General features: G+C 49.4%; 1 protein-coding gene across 1 annotated transcript; it reads right to left on the bottom strand.

Moving 5' to 3' along the window:
- Positions 1-693: 693 nt before the first annotated feature.
- LOC106987511 (olfactory receptor 287-like) lies at positions 694-12,138 on the bottom strand. Its single transcript, XM_027063486.2, has 2 exons — positions 11,712-12,138; positions 694-3,487 (listed from the first exon to the last, which is right to left on the bottom strand). The coding sequence occupies exon 2, from the start codon at positions 3,230-3,232 to the stop codon at positions 2,306-2,308; it is 927 nt and encodes a 308-aa protein (XP_026919287.2). The 5' UTR covers positions 3,233-3,487; positions 11,712-12,138; the 3' UTR covers positions 694-2,305.
- Positions 12,139-17,342: the final 5,204 nt, after the last annotated feature.

The following is a 17,342-nucleotide window of genomic DNA, read 5'->3' as shown; positions in this document are numbered from 1 at the left end:
GGTCCCCAGCACGCCCTGCACCCCTCTTCCCCGGGGAACCGCCAGAAGCGCTTCGTACCCACCAAGCCCACCACGCCCGACCTCAGGCCTGCAGCCCGGCCCTCACACCAGCCGATAATGGAACACAGCATTCCCTTCAGGCCTCCAGAAACCGCCTAATTCCTAATCCAGAGAGGGGACACCGAAGGATTGGCACGTTCCCAATGAGGGGGCCCCCAGAGCGGCTCTGAGCCAGGAGGAGGGCCCCCCCCCTGCGCCAGGAGGAGAGGTGCCCCCGCGACTGGGGATCCAAGGCCGTGGCACCCACGGCCTGGAGGGGCGGAGGGCCATCCCAGACCTGCTCTGGGGCCCAGCAAAGCGGGTGCGGACGGAGCGCACTGTGTCTCCAGAAGGAGGGGAGCTGTGCCGCCCCTGCTCTGGGTCTTTAGCCCAGGGAAACCCTTGACAGGGGCAGGGACAAGAAGCATTTGTTGGTGGCTTGATGAGGTCAAGCCTACATGGGCGAGGACCTCTGCCTGCGGCCACACCCAGGGCCACGCAGACCAGGGCATCCGCCTGGAGCGCTACCCGGGGTGGGTGGGGGACAAGCAAGGGCCAGAGTCCAGTTCCCTGAGCCGAGGACCCTCTGGAGGTTGACTGGCTGAGGACATGGGACCAGAGGGGAGGGACCAGAGGGGAGGGACGTGTGGGTGGGGGCGGTGGGGCACGGAGGTAGGGTGGGGCGTGGAGGAGCCTTGGTGGATCCCCTGCCCCGACTGGTGCTCTTGAAGTTCGTCCATCGAAACAGCCTCTGTCTCTGGGGAGAAGCATTGACAGTGAGGCCTCGATGAGAGAGCAAGAGAACGAGATCCCCTCCAAGCAAGCGGCTGGCCCACTGAAGTGGTTTCTGGCTGTGCTGACCCTTCTGTGTGGCCTTGAGGGGGTCGGTCAGCCTCTCTGGGCCTCCGGTGCCACAGCAATGAAGTTACAGGACCTTGGCCCCCCTCCCTGCCCTGCCCTGGCCGGTCTCCCACCCGGGTTCCGCGGCTGTGGACACACCATGCTGACGTGAGGTGTTCTAACTGACCACACCCCTCTAGCAAAGGCAAGAGTTGGTTACATGCAGACACGCTTTAATTCATGATTCGGAGATAACGTCACAAAAGCACAGGCTTCACGAGCATCATTAGCTACAGATGACCGAGTGGACGAGTCAGAGAGAGGCAGTATACTTTTACTCTAGCCCTGGGCCCACGGGCCGTCTGGGAACCCCACCTTCCCACTGTTGGGAGATGTCTCCTCAACCCACGGGGCAGACGCTTACCGGTACCTGTGGGCACAGGGTCCCTGCAGAGAATAAACACCCTGGACGTGGCGTCCCTCGGCCTTGCCTGACCCGTGTGTGAGGTGGGAAGAGGGACAGTGCACCTGCTGAGTATGGGTGCCACCAGCAGCACCTCCCGAGCACCTGCTCCCGTCAGGCCCTGGACACACGGGCTCCCCGCACACTCATCAGGGCCCCATGGGATTGTGCACGCACAGTCTCCATTCGTAGACAAAGACACAGAGTCGTTATGTGACTTGCCCAAGTCACGCCGGCAGAGGGTTGGATTCGGAGCCTGTGCTTGCTGCTCTGAGAATATGTAATGATGGGCTGTCGCGTCAGACCAGGCCTCCCACAGAGGTTCCAGACCCCGAGGACCTCACACCACTGAGCCACTCAGAGGCCGAACCAAGCCCCCCACCCTTCGACACGGGTGCGTCCCACAGCGCAGACCCCAGGAGCAGGTGAGCCCTGAGGGGGGTGCTCTGAGGCAAACCCACACGCTGACTCCAAACGAGAGTCCGTGTGCCACCAATGAGGGCAGACTCAGGAAGCCACGCGTGTTAGCAGTGGGGAAAAACCCAAGGGCAGACAGCCCACCCCTCACTGACAAGACAGCTCGCAGCCCCCCGGGACCCAGACCAGGCCGGGGGCTCACGGGCTGGTCCAGCGCCCAGTACTGGTGGGCAGCGGCTATGTGCCAGGGCACATAGTGCTTCCCAGGGCGCCGTGTCCTCATTTCGCTTCCACAATCTGTGTCCGGACCCCGGGGGCTGAGCACCCCCAAGCCTGTGAGAGGGGCGGAGACCCCTGAGGCCGGGATGGGAGGGCCCCTCCCACACCACCAAGCACCCTTCCCGAGCCCCCTGCCGCCCAAGAGCCCCCGCCCACACTGGGACATCAGGATGCTGTTTCCAGCCCGTGCAGAGAGCGATGCTGAGCGCTGGCTCCCACAGACGGGGCAGTCCGATGGCCCGGTCCCACTGTGTGGGCTCGGAGGGTTCACTTCCGCTGCACCGACCTCTGCAGAGCCTCCCTGACGTCCTTGTTCCTCAGGGTGTATATGAAGGGGTTCAGCACGGGAGTGACAACGGTGTTCAGCACCGTGACGGCCTTGGTCAGGTCCAGCGAGCTCTCCACCGAGGTCCTCACATGCAGGAAGATGGTGGAGCCATACCAGATGAGGACCACGATGAGATGGGAGGAGCAGGTGGAGAAGGCTCTGTGCCGGCCCCGGGCCGAGGGGATCCTGATGATGGTGGCAACGATGTAGGCGTAGGAGAGCAGCGTGACAAAGCAGGAGCCCAGGATGACACAGAAGGCAATGCCGAAGGCCGCCAGCTCCACACCCCGCGTGTCGCTGCAGGACAGCACGATCCAGGGCGCGATGTCACAGAAGAAGTGGTTGATGACGTGGGAACGGCAGAAGGAGAGGCGAGCAATGAGGGCAGCGGGCACGGTGATGGCGGAGAAGCCGCACAGCCAGGAGCCCAGAGCGAGGCGGGCGGAGAGCCCAGGCGTCATGGTGCTGCCATAGCGCAGCGGCAGGCAGATGGCCAGGTAGCGGTCGTAAGCCATCGCGGCCAGCAGGAAGTACTCGGTGCAGCCCAGCGAGAAGACAAAGTACATCTGCGCCGTGCAGCCGGCCAAGGAGATGGCTCCACTGTGCGAGGCGAACGTGGCCAGGGCCTTGGGCACACAGGCCGTGGTGAACCAGATCTCCAGGAAGGAGAGGTTGCAGAGGAAGAAGTACATGGGCGTCTGCAGGCGCCGGTGCGCCCCAACCAGGGAGATGATGGCCAGGTTCCCGGCCACCGTGAGCACGTACGCAACCAGGAAGAAGAGGAAGAGCCAGGTCTGCAGGCCCCGTGGCCCCGGGAAGCCCAGTAGGATGAATGTGGAGAGGTTCTGGCTGCGGCCCCAGGCCATGAAGGCGGCCCGGACACCCACCACCCTCGCCGGTACGAGGGACCTCCTACCCCAAGCCCTCACTGAGGCCTAGGAACGGAGAGGCCCGGCCCGTTCTCCTCTCCCTGGGGTCCACTCACCTCGTCTCTAATCCCAGTGCTCCAGCCAGGCCTGGTGTCCCTGTGGGAGCCCGTGGACCACGGATGACCGTGGACCTCGCCCTCTTGGGGGGAAGCCGCTCAGGAGACTGGACCCAGGTTATCAGTTGCTTGCCACCTAGGGAGGGGGGACATCTCCTCATTCTAGACTCCTTGTCACCTTGTGGGAGGGGTCCTTATTCTAGACTCACGAGGCCAGGGAAAGGACAGGAATTGTCATGTTTTCACAAATGAAATTACGTATGGCTTCATTTTTCGCATTTTCATCCAACAAACCAGATTGATTCCTAGGAAAGCATTCTTACCTCTGTGCCCAGTAAAGCCCCCCGCACACACCCAGCACAACAACGGTCAGAGGAAGCCCATGGGGGCCCTGCTCTCCTTGCCTGGGGCTGTCACCCTGGATTATTCGTTAGCTGGGAACCTGGCAGCCAGGAGGCTCTGACGTGTGGAATTGCAAACAGCTCCATCACCAGCGCCCCCTCCTGGCAAGAAGCTGCAGGTGGCACTGTTGGGGGGGGGGGCAGTGGAACCTGCTGGAGGGGAGGGGGCACCTGAGGGTGGCTGCCTGCATGAGAGAGTGAGGGGCTGCGGCACCAGTGAGGAGGGGGTTTAATGGGAACTGAGCTCGGCACCACCCCCAACCCCTCTCTACAGGGCTGGACTCTGCCCAGCCGGCTGCTCTGGGCCCACAGCACCCAGTGAGTGTCCGAGGGGGCAGCTGGGCAGAGGCAGGAAGTGACCACACAAGCGTGGAGCCCAGAGCAAGGCTTCTCCCCAACAGTGTCCAGACCCTGGGTCCACCCCGGGAGGACTGCACTCAGGAGTCACAGCGACCCCTGCAGTTTTCTGCCTGCGCCCTTCCTACCCCCTGCCACGCACAGGTGCACATACCACCCACACAGAATCTCACACCTGTGCACACCACACACACACGCATGGGCCTGTGCTCACACGTGTGTGCACACTCACTACCTGAACCAGCCCCTGGAACAGTCACCCTGGCTCCTGATAGGCTGGGGGTCCCTTGGCTGCGTCCCCTCCCCAGACCCACAGTGCAGTCAGCAAAGCTACCCCCAACAGTGCCAATCGGTAACAAAGTGACCAAGCTCCAGCCACAGCCACAGGACACCTGGTCAGGCTGTAGCCCCCGCCTTTCGCAGCCATGCAGCTGTGTGGTGAACGTTCGGGCAAAAGCCAACCCCAGCAGACAGGCCAGTCCCCTCCCCACCCTCAGGTCCCAGGAGTGGGGCCACTGTGGGTCCTGGAAGAAGCAGTCTTCGCAGCAGGGCCCCCGTGACCCCATCTCCTGGGGGCCAGCGTGCTTTTCAGCTGCCACCTCCAGAGTTCGGGTGGGCACAGGCCGCTGCCCAGGCTGCACCAGGGCCTGAGTCCACTGCACGGCTCGTGAGCCCTCACTCTGCCCCTGCAGCCCAGCACTCTGCCCGGGGCACTGGGTCCTGACCTGGAGAATTGGGCTGTTTTGCTCAGCCTTGACTCCAGGACAAGCTTCGTTTAGAAACCTTTCTCACCGCTCAAGATTACGGCTACAAAGACTAAAAAGAGACCTATCCAGGGCTCTCTCAGTTCTCCGGCCCCAAATCTCCCGCCTTCCTGTGCCCCTGGAGCTACGCGTGCAGGGGCGTCAGGCCCTCCCGGCTGTGCAGTGTGAGGACCACTCAAATCCCATGGAATCTTCCACATCTTGCAAGGGGTCCCATAAGGGCTAGAGAAGATAGAACTAAATAAATGGGCGGGCAGTCCCAAAATGAGTCTACCTTGGGACCCTCCCCCCTACAGTGGCCTGACTCCTCAAGAGGGACAGTGTGGGTGGGAGGGTCCATTCGCCCAGGTCGGCTCGCAGGGACATAGCATGATCAAGGTCACTCACCCAGGGGGTGTGAGCTCGATCCAGGATTTCCCCCCGAAGCAGCCCAGAGACCAGGAGGGTGAGCTCGGGATGATTCCAAGGACCCTCCAGGCAGGGCTGTGTCCTGGGGGGCAGGGGGCCTCTGTGGTCTCCTGTTGCCTGACCGCTTGCTTCCCACCGCCCGTCTGCTGGAGACGCAGCAAGAAGGAACAGAGGTGGGGGGTCAGGAGCTGCTGCAGATCTGCAGCTCCAGGGTGTCCATGGCACTGGCCGGGAGGCAGGTCTGGGCTGTCCGGGAAGACGGCCTGGCCATCCACCAACATGAGAGCGGAGTGCAGTCCCCAAGCCCCCTGTGGGGGGCTCCAGGCGTGCAAGGCCACTCTGCCCAGGCGACCCTGACTCTGGGTACTCAGAGTGGCCAGTACTGGTGAGCCCAGCACAGACCCCGGAGCACAGGTGTGGAGGCTGCCCCAGCCCCCGCCATGAGAAGGAAGCCAGTGGCACCTCCCCTGTTGTCCTGTTCCTTGGGCTGTTGTCCTTCCCTCAGATTGTGGCCGTGCAGTGTCCCCTCTTCCTCTCCTGCAGGACGGTGATTCCACCAAGCCCCGCTGGCCGTCAGCTAACACACAGCCCTGGCGCTCCTGCTCACAGCCCAAGGACCAGATGCAACTGATATAGAGCAGGGAGGGGGATCCCCCACACTGGAGAGCCCCCCGCCTGCCCACCCACCAATGGGGAGGGTAGAGGGTGAGCCCTGTGCCCTCCGACACTCTGGTGACTTCTGCCCTCACCCAGCCTCCCTCGGGGGCAGGCCTGCAAGGACCCACTTGTTAATGATAGAGCTGCAATGAGACTGGCTCTAGGGGCTGGCGAGGGCCCCAAGGGTGGTCCTGGGCAGCAACCAGCATCCTAAGCAGGGCCTCTTGCCCTTAGGCTGTGCCTGGAGGCCGTTTCTCACCCACAGCTCAAGTGCACTTTCCCCATGCCAGGCTTGTCTCTTGGGGCCATGCCCTACACGGGGTGCCCGCACCTGGGGACAGCAGCGGCCCCATGCACCCCAAGGCATGGGCTGGCTGCACCCTGGACACTGGTGTTCTTGGCAGGTGCTCTGTGTCTGGTTCTCCCGTCTGCAAGTGGGGCATTTTCCCCATCTGTAAGCTACGCCTCCATGTCCCCTCTGGAAACAAGGTGATGACGCCCCACAGGTTGACAGGCAGAGCAGGCTGCCCCACTCCCCGCCCCCACCCAGGCTCGCTGGAAATGGCTGCAGTAAAAAGAGCCAAGCTGGGGGCTGTCTGCCACCAGGCAGCTTCCCGAGGTGGCGTCCAGCCCGGCGTGCCCTGTCCACAGGTGGCTGTGGCCATGAGCAAAAGCCCACCCTCTGCACTCTGCCAGCATCAACCTCGGGGACACCTCAGGGCACACCTACGGGGAGCACTCAGGATATGCGGAACTGGGATCATGGCCATGGGAAGGTGGTCACTCGGGGCCTGGGCCTCAGTGGCAGAGAATCAGCCGCCCAGGGCAGGGGTCCTGGGAGATGGTGGGAGTGTGCTCCCCACAAGCCTCCAATGTCCCTCATCAGCATTGGCCAAAGCGGGTCCTGACGAGGCCCCAGGGACAAGGGGCACTGTGGCAGTCAGGACGTATGCTGACCCCTGTCGGCCTGCTCCGGGGTGACAAGTGTTACACTGCCCTGGGACTCCAGTGCCACACAGGTGTCTGGGCTACCCCTAATTGGGAGTTCGTTAAAAGTTGGCGCAGGGTGTCCCCTGGGGCAGGAGCCGTGCCTCATCAATTAGCACCAAAGGCAGGGGCTGCCACTGGTCTGGGAAAACACGGAGCGCTGCTTTGTTTGATTCAATAAACACTTTTTCCAAATCTGGTAACACTCTAGGAATTTGGGAGATGTCGAAGTAGAAGAGAGATTTTCAAGGCACAGATCAGTGTGGAGATTTGCTACGTCTTCCCTTCCTTGGGATTATGTTTCCCCGTGTCACGGACAGGGACACACTTGTGCGCCCCCATTTCTTTTTTCATTATTAACTTATGGTTGACATACAAGAACGGTGCACATGCTTCAAGTATACGTCTTGGTGAGTCTGAAGATACGCATACACCTGTGAAATGGTCACCATCGCCTTGGAAAGTCTCCCTCCTTCCCTGCGCAGAAGGTAAGAGCCTCCCACTGAAGACTGACCCTCAGGCTCAGCGCCACACACCAGGCTTTCACAGGGACAGGGACATGCAGGGACAGCTGGGTTCCGGCTCCTCCTATGAAGGGACGCTCTTACAAGCCTATGTTGACCAGTTTCCGTAGTGTAGTGGTTATCACGTTCACCTGACAAACCTATGTTGACCAAAAGCTTCTTCATGGTTCTGGTAATTTCCTTACAATAGAAGAAGAGCAGTTCAAATCCCTAATTCCCCCACTGATAAAGCCACTCAAGAGGTGACAAGGCCCAGGGGCTTGTGCCCAGAAACGCAGAGCCAGACCATGAGCTGGGCACCCTCTCTTGGACCCCTTTCTCCGTGAAAGAGCGATGGTCTGTCCTGCTTCCTCTGCCCCGGAATCAAATGTGATCACGTGCAGGAGGGTGCGGGGGCTCATGATCACGCTGACCAGATACCTCAGAGCCCCGCCTCAGGGCTCAGCCCCAGGGTGCACCAGGGCTCCTGTGACCTGGCTCACACCTGGGACCCCAGGACCATGGCTGGGCTGACCCACACCTAGCTTCCTTCTCAGTTTCTGAGCCTGGTCCTTACAGAATCACCTTCTGTCCCGGCCCACCTTCTCTGCAGACCTCCTGCCTGAGAACCTCAGAGTTTGAACCTCACCCTATGACCTCCAGCTCCTGCACCAAAATGTCCACTGAGGTGCTGCATAGTTGACATAGAAATTGCTGGGAGACCTGGTTTCTTCCAGGCTGGATGGTCCTGGGCCTCCGTCCCCCATGCCCAACAGAGAAGGACAGGAGTGCCCCTCTGCCAGCAGGAGGAGGTCCCCCTCTTTGAGAACCATGGCATATTGAAGACAAAATTGAGGGGGGGGGCACCTGGGTGGCTCAGTCAGTTGAATGTCCAACTCTTGATTTTGGCTCAGGTCATGATCCCAGGGTCATGGGATCAAGCCCAGAGTGGGGCTCCGTGCTCAGCACGGAGCCTGCTTAAGATTCTCAGATTCTCTCTCTCTCTCTCTCTCTCTCTCTCTCTCTCTCTCTCTCTCTCTCCCCCTCTCTCCAGCTCCTTCTCTCTCTCTCTCTCTCTCTCTAAAATAAAAATAAAAACAAATTTAAAGAAAAATATGGAATCAGGCGGGGCTCTGAGTATCACTGAGAAGCCTCCACCTGGGAAAACTACAAGTTTTACAAAGAAGTGAAAAACTAAAGACAAAAACTGAATACAATTAGTGACTAAAGGTCTGCCTGGGTTTAGTGGCAGTACCTTCTTTAAGGACATCCTCACAAGCACCATCTCTACAACAGAACTCGGAGAAACAGCCAAATGTGTGGTGTAGGACAGAGGAAGCCAAGCAGACAGTTGAGGGAGGAAAGCGCTGTTCAGCACTGGAAAACTGATGTGAAATAAATGCTTATCTTAAACCATGCACAATAATAAACTCCAGATACAGATTTTGTAGGAAAGCTGAAAGACTTTGAAAGTGACAACACAACATACCAACTCGTGGGATGTAGAAAGAGCCATGCACATACAGGGAAACACGAGTGTCAACACATTTGTAAAAGAAGAAAATTCTCAAACTAATAAACTAAAAACACCTTTAGGAACTTGAAAAAGAAAAGCAAACTCAACTCAAACCCAATGGAAAGGAGGAAGTAATAAACTTTGAGCAGAGACAAATGAAATACAGGATATAAAAATAGAATCAACAAAACCAAAAATTGGTTCTTGAGAAGATCAGTGAAATTGACAAACCTCCCATTACACTGGCAAAGAAAGGAGGAGAGATGCACATTAGTCAGAAACGAGAGCAGGGACATCACCACCGACCTCACAGAAATAAGAAGGGTTACCGGAGAATGCAGGGCAATACCAACAAATTAGATATCCTGGATGGAATGGACAAATTCTTAGACACACAATGCCAAAAGTGACTCAAGAAGAAATAAACAATTTGAACAGACCTGTATCAAGTAAAGAAATTGATCCATATGCAAAAACCTCCAGGCAGAGAAAAGCCCAAAACCAGATGGCTCCACTAATGAATTCTACCAAACAATTAAAGAAGAATCAACACCTTCCCAAATCTTCCAAGAAATAGAAGAGGGAAGAACACTTCCTAATGTGAAGCCAGCACTGCCTGATAAGAAGGCCAAAGACACCACCAGAAAACTACATACCAATATCTACAAATGTAGATGCAAAAATCCTCAACAAAACACTAGAAAACCAAATCCATGGCATGTTAAAAGGGTTATACACCATGACCAGTGGGATTTATCCCCAGAATACAAGGGTGATCCAACACCCAAAAATGAATAGAATAGACCACACTAATAGAATGAAGGAGAGAAATATGGGATTGACTGAATTAATGCAGGAAAACCATTAGACCGAAGGACAGAATTCCACATACTTTCATGATACAAATACTGAGAAAACTAGGTACAGAAAGGAACTTCTTCAAAATGATTGAGGGCATTTATGAAAAACCCACAGTTGCCATTATTCTCAACAGGGAAAGACTGAAAGCTTTCTTACTGAGAACAGGAACAAGAGGAGAATGCTGGCTTTCACAATGCTACTCAACATCACACTAAGTTCTAGCCAAAGCAATTAGGCAAGAAAAAAATGATAAAGGCATCCAAATGGAAAGAAGCAAAAGTATCTCTATTCCCAGATGGCATGATTCTTTATATAGAAAATCCCAAAGCATCTATACCCCAAAAATAACTAGAACTAATAAGTAAAGTCAGCAAACCTTCAGAGTATAAGATCAACACAGAGAATATATTGTTTCTGAAATATGCTAGAAATGAGCAATTCAAAGTATAAATTAAGAAAAACCCATTAACAAAAGCATCAGAAAAGAATAAATAGGAATATATTTATAGGAATATATAAGAATAATATATAGGAATAAATATATAGGAATAAATTTAATCAACGAGGGGAAATACTTGTACACTAAAAACTACAAAACATTGTGGCAAAAAATTAATGAAGACATAAATACATGGAAAGACAACCCATATTCATGGATCAGATGACTTAATATTGTTAACTTGGCAATGATACCCAAAGTGACCTATAGACTCGATGTAACTCCTATCAGAATAACAATGGCCTTTTTAGAAAAAAATTTCTTAGAAAACTGATTCTAAAATCAATATGGATTAGCAATGGCCCAGAATAGCCAAAATAATCTTGAAAAAGAACAAAGCTGTAGCACTCATACCTCTTGATTTCAAAACTTACTACAAAGCTATTGTAATCAGAAGAGTGTGGTACTGGAATAAAGAAAGACATATAGACCAATGGAATAGAACTGAGAGTCAAGAAATAAATTCATACATCTATGGTCAACTGATTTTTGACAAGAGTACCAAGACCACTCCATAGGGAAAGAACAGTCTCTCCAACAAATGGGCTGGAACAATTGGACATCCACCTGCAGAAGAATGAAATTTGGCCCCCCTACCTCACACATTATACCAAAATTAACTCAAAATGGATCAATGATGAAAATATATTACTTAAAACTATAAAACTCATTAAAGAAAATATAGGGGTAAATCTTTATGATCTTGGATTTGGCAAAGGATTCTTAGATGTGACACCAAGAGCAACAAAAGGAAAAATAGATAAGTCAGAGTTCATACAAATTTAAAACTTTTGTGCATCAGAGAACACTATCAAGAAATTGAAATGACAACTCACAAAATCAGATAAAATATTTGCAAATCTTATGTCCAATAAGGGTCTAGGATCCAGAATATATTTTTTTAAAAAAACTCTTACAACCCAACAACTAAAAGACAAGCAAGATAATTTAGAAATGGGCAAAGGACTTGAATAAACATTTCTCCAAAGAAGACATACAAGTGGCCAGCAAGAACATGACAAGATGCCCAGTGCCATTAGTCATCAGGGAAACGCAAATCAAAACCACAATGAGACACCACTTCGCACCCACCAGGATAGGCTATCATTTTTTTTTAATGGAAAAGAACAAGTGTTGGTGAGAATGTAAAGAAATTGAAATCCTTGTACATTGCTGGTGAGAATGTAAAATGGTGCAGCCTCAGTGGAAGACAGTGTGGCAGTTCCTCAGAAAGTTAAATAAGAGTTAGTATATGACCCAGCAATTCCATTAATAGGTATATATCCAAGAGAATTGAAAACCGGTGTGAATGTACATAGCAATGATATTCACAATAGCCAAAAGTTAGAAACAACCCTAATGTCCACCAACAGATGAATGAAGAGATAAAATGTGGTATATACTTACAATGGAATATTATCCAGTCATAAAAAGGAATCGGCACATCGCTAAATCCCGCTGGACCACATGCTCTCACTTGTTTGTTATGTCATGTGAATTTCACTTCAGTAAGAAAAGAAAGGAAAAAGAAAATAATGTCAAAAAGAAGGAAATCTTTAAAACAATTCCATGAATATATAGATGAATATTATTCTCACCGCAGAGTAGTCAAGAACTTCCTTAAAAAATGTGAATCATAAAAGAAAATTTGGGGGATGCCTGGGTAGCTCAGTCGGTTAACCATCTGACTCTTGGTTTCAGCTCTGGTCATGATCTCACAGTTTGTGAGTTCGAGCTCCACATCAAGATCTGTGCTGACAGCATGGAGCCTGCTTGGGCTTCTCTCTCTCCCTCTCTATCTGCCCCTCCCCCACTTGCTTACACGCGTGCGTCCTCCCTCTGTCTCTCAAAATAAGTAAATAAACAAAAAATTTAAAAAAATTTTTTGAAATTTCTGAAAATCTGTTAAAATTAAGACCTTTGGGGAGCCTAGATGGCTCACTTGGTTAAGCATCTGACTTCAGCTCAGGTCATGATCTGACAGCTGGTGAGTTCAAGCCCCGCATTGGGCTCTGTATTGACAGCTCAGAGCCTGAAGCCTGCTTCAAATTCTGTGTCTCCCTCTCTGTCTGCCCCTCCCCCCCCACTCATGCTCGCTCTCTCTCGCTCTCTCTCAAAAATAAATAAACATTTAAAAATTTTTTTTAATTTTTAATTAAGATGTTTATGATGAATCGCTAAATTCTACTCCTGAAACCATTACTACACTATATGTTAACTAACTAGGATTTAAATCTAAAAAAAAAAAAGAAATTGAACATAAAAAAAAAAATTAAGATCTTTAACACCTCACCAAAGAAGATATACAGATGGAAAATAAACATATGAAAGGCTGATCAACAAAATATGTTACTAGGAAATTGCAAATTAAAATAAGGAGATGCCATGACATGCCTATAAAAATGGCTAAAATCCAAAACCCTGACAATGCAAAATGGTGGCAAGGATGCAGAGCAACATTGCTGGTAGGGAAAGCAAAATGATAAAGCCACTTTGGAGGGTGGTTTGGCAGTTTCTTATGCAGCTAAATATACTCTTGCCATACAACCCAACAATGACACTCTTAGGTATTTACCCAACTGATCTGAAGACTTATGCCCACACAAAAACTGCACAAGCACATGAATGTTGATAGCAGCTTCATTCATAGTTGCTCAAAACGAGAAGCAAACAAGATGCCTCGTAACAGGTGAATGGATAAACAAAAAGTCTGCATGCTGTATGATTCCAATTATATGACATTCTGGAAAAGTCAAAATTAAGGAGACAGTAAAATGATCAGTTCAGGGGGAAGGAGAGAGTGTTTAGCAGGTAAAGCTCAGAGGATTTTTAGGGCAGACAAACTAGCTGTATGATAGTGCAATGGCAGATATGTGATACTTGTTGAAACCATAGGACTTTACCACATAAGAAGTGAACTTTAATGTATGCAAATTTTAAAAACTCATTTAGGAGGTTTGGGGATCTGGGAAACAATCTAACCATAGGGGTGGGTGTAAATGTGCTGATCTAAATAATGTTGAAAATAAGTGGAGTCTGTAAGACCAACAGCAAGAAAGCTACACAAGCACTGTACTTGAGCCAATAAAGCTTCTTCCTGACAGAGTAGATGTTAGCAATCCTGGTGCCACTATGCATGTATGCTGAAATTGAACAGCTGAATGAGTGGATGTTGGATTGTGGGAGACAGGGTTGTCACTGCTGGAGTGGACTTACACATCAGCAAGGGCAGGAGGCTGGAATGACCCACGTAGTGGTGGATGAGAGGTGGAGATGTCGGTGAGGTCTCGTGTTCAGCTTAATATGGGTACAGATGGCTACACACGCAGTGTTCAGAGATATGTGCACATGCACAGGTTAATATCCACACATAAAACTCTTCGCTCTGTCAGCTGAGAGGACCTAAAAGTGACAACACTCCAGGAGCAACAAGTGGTTTCTAATATGTTTGTCTAACAAAAAGCACCAGATCTCCTTGGAGAAATCACTGAATTTATGGCTGGGGCAAGAAATTTACACAAGATGGGACTGGAACATATCACAGCACCAGAATTTTAATAATAAGTGTTCAGAAAGAAGAAAGCACAGTGATGGGGTATGTCAAAGGGGCCAAGAAGACAACTGTCTCCCCGGCCAAAGCTGAGACAGCAAGACAATAAAGACAGCAGTATTGGAATAACCCAAAGTGTGAAGTAGGTATCCATGACTCTGTACTGATATAAACAAGTGATTGGATAAATAAACAAATCAATGGACAGAATAGACAAATGTCCCATGAAGAAGAATTCCAAATAATCTGTGTACATGTTCCTTTCTCCAGGAGGGGGAACATGACTTACAACCCCTTAAATATGGGCTGTGCATGGAACCTCCTTCCAAAGAGGGCAGTATGAAAGGGAAGTGAATGACAGTGGAGAAATCTGACACATGGCCTCAGCCAGGTGACCAACCATGATCATCCATGTGAACAGCATGTGCCCTGATGTGATGTGATGTGATGAAAACAGCACCTCACATCTGTGTCTTCCTCCAAAGACCCAAAGCCCCAGTCTAATCATAAGAAAAACATGAGACAAATCCCAGCTGAGGACATTATACAAGATAGATGACCAGAACTCCTCAAAACTGTCAAGGTCATAAAAAATAAAAACAAAAATAAGGAAAGTTTGAGAAACTCACAGCCAAGAGGCGCCTAAGCAGATATGACAACTGAATGTAACGTGGGATCCTGGATAGGATTCTGGGACAGAAAAAGGATATTGGATAAAAACTAAGGAAATCCAAATAAAGTATGAACTTTAATTGATAAGAACATATCAGTATTGGTTCATTAATTGAACAAACGTACCATATTAATGTAAGTTATTAGTACTAGGGGAAACTGGGTGTGGGGTATATAGGAAGTGTCTGTACTATCTTTGCAGCTCTTCCATAAATCTAAAACTGTTCTAAAATAATTTTGAAAAATGTATAACTTCTGTTTCATCAAAAGACATCTTAAAGGAACTGAAGAAGAGAAGCTATAATCTGGAGAAAGGTATTTGTAAAACATGCTAAAACTTACAAACCACTGATGAAAGTAATCAAAGATGGCCTAAATAAATAGAGAAATATACCATGTTCATGGTTTGGAGACTATTGTAAAGATGCTAATGGTCCCCAAGCTGATCTATGGATTCAATAAAATTCTAGCAGAACTTCGTTATAGAAAACAATAAGCTGAGTCTAAAATTTATGGAAAAGAAAAGGAGTTAAAAGAGCCAAAGCTATTTGGAAAAAAGAACCAAGTCAGAGAACTCACACTACCTGTACCTGGTTGCAATACATGTAAAGCTATAGTAATCAAGACAGTGTGGTATTGGAAAAAGATAAACATATAGAAGTGGAACAGACTGGAGAATCCAAACATGAGACGCACACAGGATTGATTTCCACAAAGATGAAAGGTAATTCAATCTTGAGCAAATAGTGCCAGAAAAATCAGCTATCCATAAGCAGAAAAATGAACTTCAATCTGTATCTCATACCCTACACAAAAATTAACTCAAAGTAGATGGTAGATCTAAGCATAAAACCTTAGACATATGGAGAAAATGTTTGTGAGGCAAAAATTTCTTAGATGCAACATTAAAAGCACAATCCATAAAAGAAAAAAACTTTAACAGGATTTCATCAATAAAGAACTTCTGATATTCAAGAGACTACTAGTAGACTCAAAATACAAGCCATGATTTGGGGAAAAAACATTTACAAATCAAGTATCCGATAGAATATTTGCATTCAGAATTTAAAATTCTCAAACTTTAATAGCAAAGAAACAATCAACTCAATAAACAAACAGGTGTAAGACTTGAATGGGCATTTCACCAAAGAATGGATAATAATCACATAGACAGGCAACATCACTAGTCAACAGGAAACTGCAAATAAAAACCACAAGGAGGGAACCTGGCTGACTCCACCAGTACAGCGTATGACTCTTGATGTCAGGGTCATGAGTTCAAGCCCCATGTTGGGTGTAGAGATTCCTTAAGAATAAAATCTTTAAAAAAAAAAAAAAACACCCACAACACAAGGAGATACCACCACCAACTTCTTAGAACAACAGTTTTTAAAACTCACTACTGAGTGCCAAGTGGCATAGCCACATTGGACGATGGTTGGCAGCTCCTTACAAAGTTAAACATATACTTATCATATAACCCATGCTTACACAAGAAAAACATACGCAAATGTTTATAGTGACTTAATTCATAATCAGCAAAAACTGGAACCGACCCAAAAGTGCCTCAGCTGGAGAATGGATAAACGGTGGTCCTTCCATAAATGGAATATTACCCACAATAAGGAGGAACACAGCTGATCTACACAACAGCATGGCTGAATCACGGAAGTGGTACGCTGAGGGAAGGAAGCCAGACTCAAAACAGGACACACTCTTTTGATACTATCTATAGAATATTCTAGAAAAGTCAAAATCATAGGAACAGAAAACATATTTGCCAGGTACTGGGGATGGGAGTCTTATTTACAAAGGGGCACAGAGGACACTTTTGGAGGGATAGAATTGCTCTGTATTTTTATTGTGGTGGTGGTTACACAAGTATACACACTTGTCAAAACGCACAGAACCATACACTAAAAAGAGTAGATGCTACTGTATTTAACTTATACCTTAACTTTTAAAATGTTAAAATATTTAAGAACACCTGTTCATCAAGACACCTTAAAGACAATGAAAACTAAAAGTTAAAAACTGAGAGAAGATATTGCAACATAGAGGAGACAATTAACTTTGAGATATATAAACAGTCTTTCAGCCATAAAAAATGAGCTCACTCCAGTCTAGCCCTCCACCACAAACGATAAAATTAGACAAAATATATAATATGATTATACTTCTATACAATACTATAATTATGTAAATACTATAATTATAAAATACAGCACTATAATACATGTCTTTAATACTGTTTTCAGATGCTGGACAAGAGGCAGTGCAGGACTGTGACTCTAGACAGAAAGGAAACGGACAGGCTGGGCTCCAGGCATCAGTGCAGACTCTGGAGGCCCGGGCTGCTGGTCAGCAAGGGGAGGAGACACAGACCGGAGCTCAGGGACACTGAGGCAGCTGTAATATAGGGGACAGACGCCCACATCCAGCCAGACAGAACACAGAGACGGGATTTACCCTCCCACCAGAAAGGAAACAGAATATGGAAAACTGTGGATTTCAAGACCCTGGACATCAGGCCGTGAAGGACAGTGACCCTGACCAGTGTGAAACAAACGCAGTGAGTCCTGGCTTATTGCTTTGGGAGTTTTCAAGCCACCACCCAGGGAGGGACCCACGGAGACAGCCAGAGACCATGAGCTGGGGCAGAATGTTATGCAGGAGTCAAAATAAACGCCAGTCCAAGCAGCTTGCGACTCTTAATCTCAAGGTCTGAGTTGAAGCCCCACCCTGGGTGTGCAGCCGACTGTAACAGACAAGAACCTCCTGGAAAGGACAGTGAGGCTGGGGGTGTACTCCGGACG

This window comes from Acinonyx jubatus, chromosome D2 (genome assembly GCF_027475565.1).
Source record: "Acinonyx jubatus isolate Ajub_Pintada_27869175 chromosome D2, VMU_Ajub_asm_v1.0, whole genome shotgun sequence".
NCBI lineage: Eukaryota > Metazoa > Chordata > Mammalia > Carnivora > Felidae > Acinonyx > Acinonyx jubatus.
Note: the sequence above shows the minus strand (reverse complement) of the source record. Positions and strands in the feature narration are given on the sequence as shown.

Coding starts and splice junctions, on each gene's coding strand:
- LOC106987511 (XM_027063486.2), bottom strand. CDS start 3,232: ATGGCCTGGGGCCGCAGCCAGAACCTCTCCACATTCATCCTACTGGGC.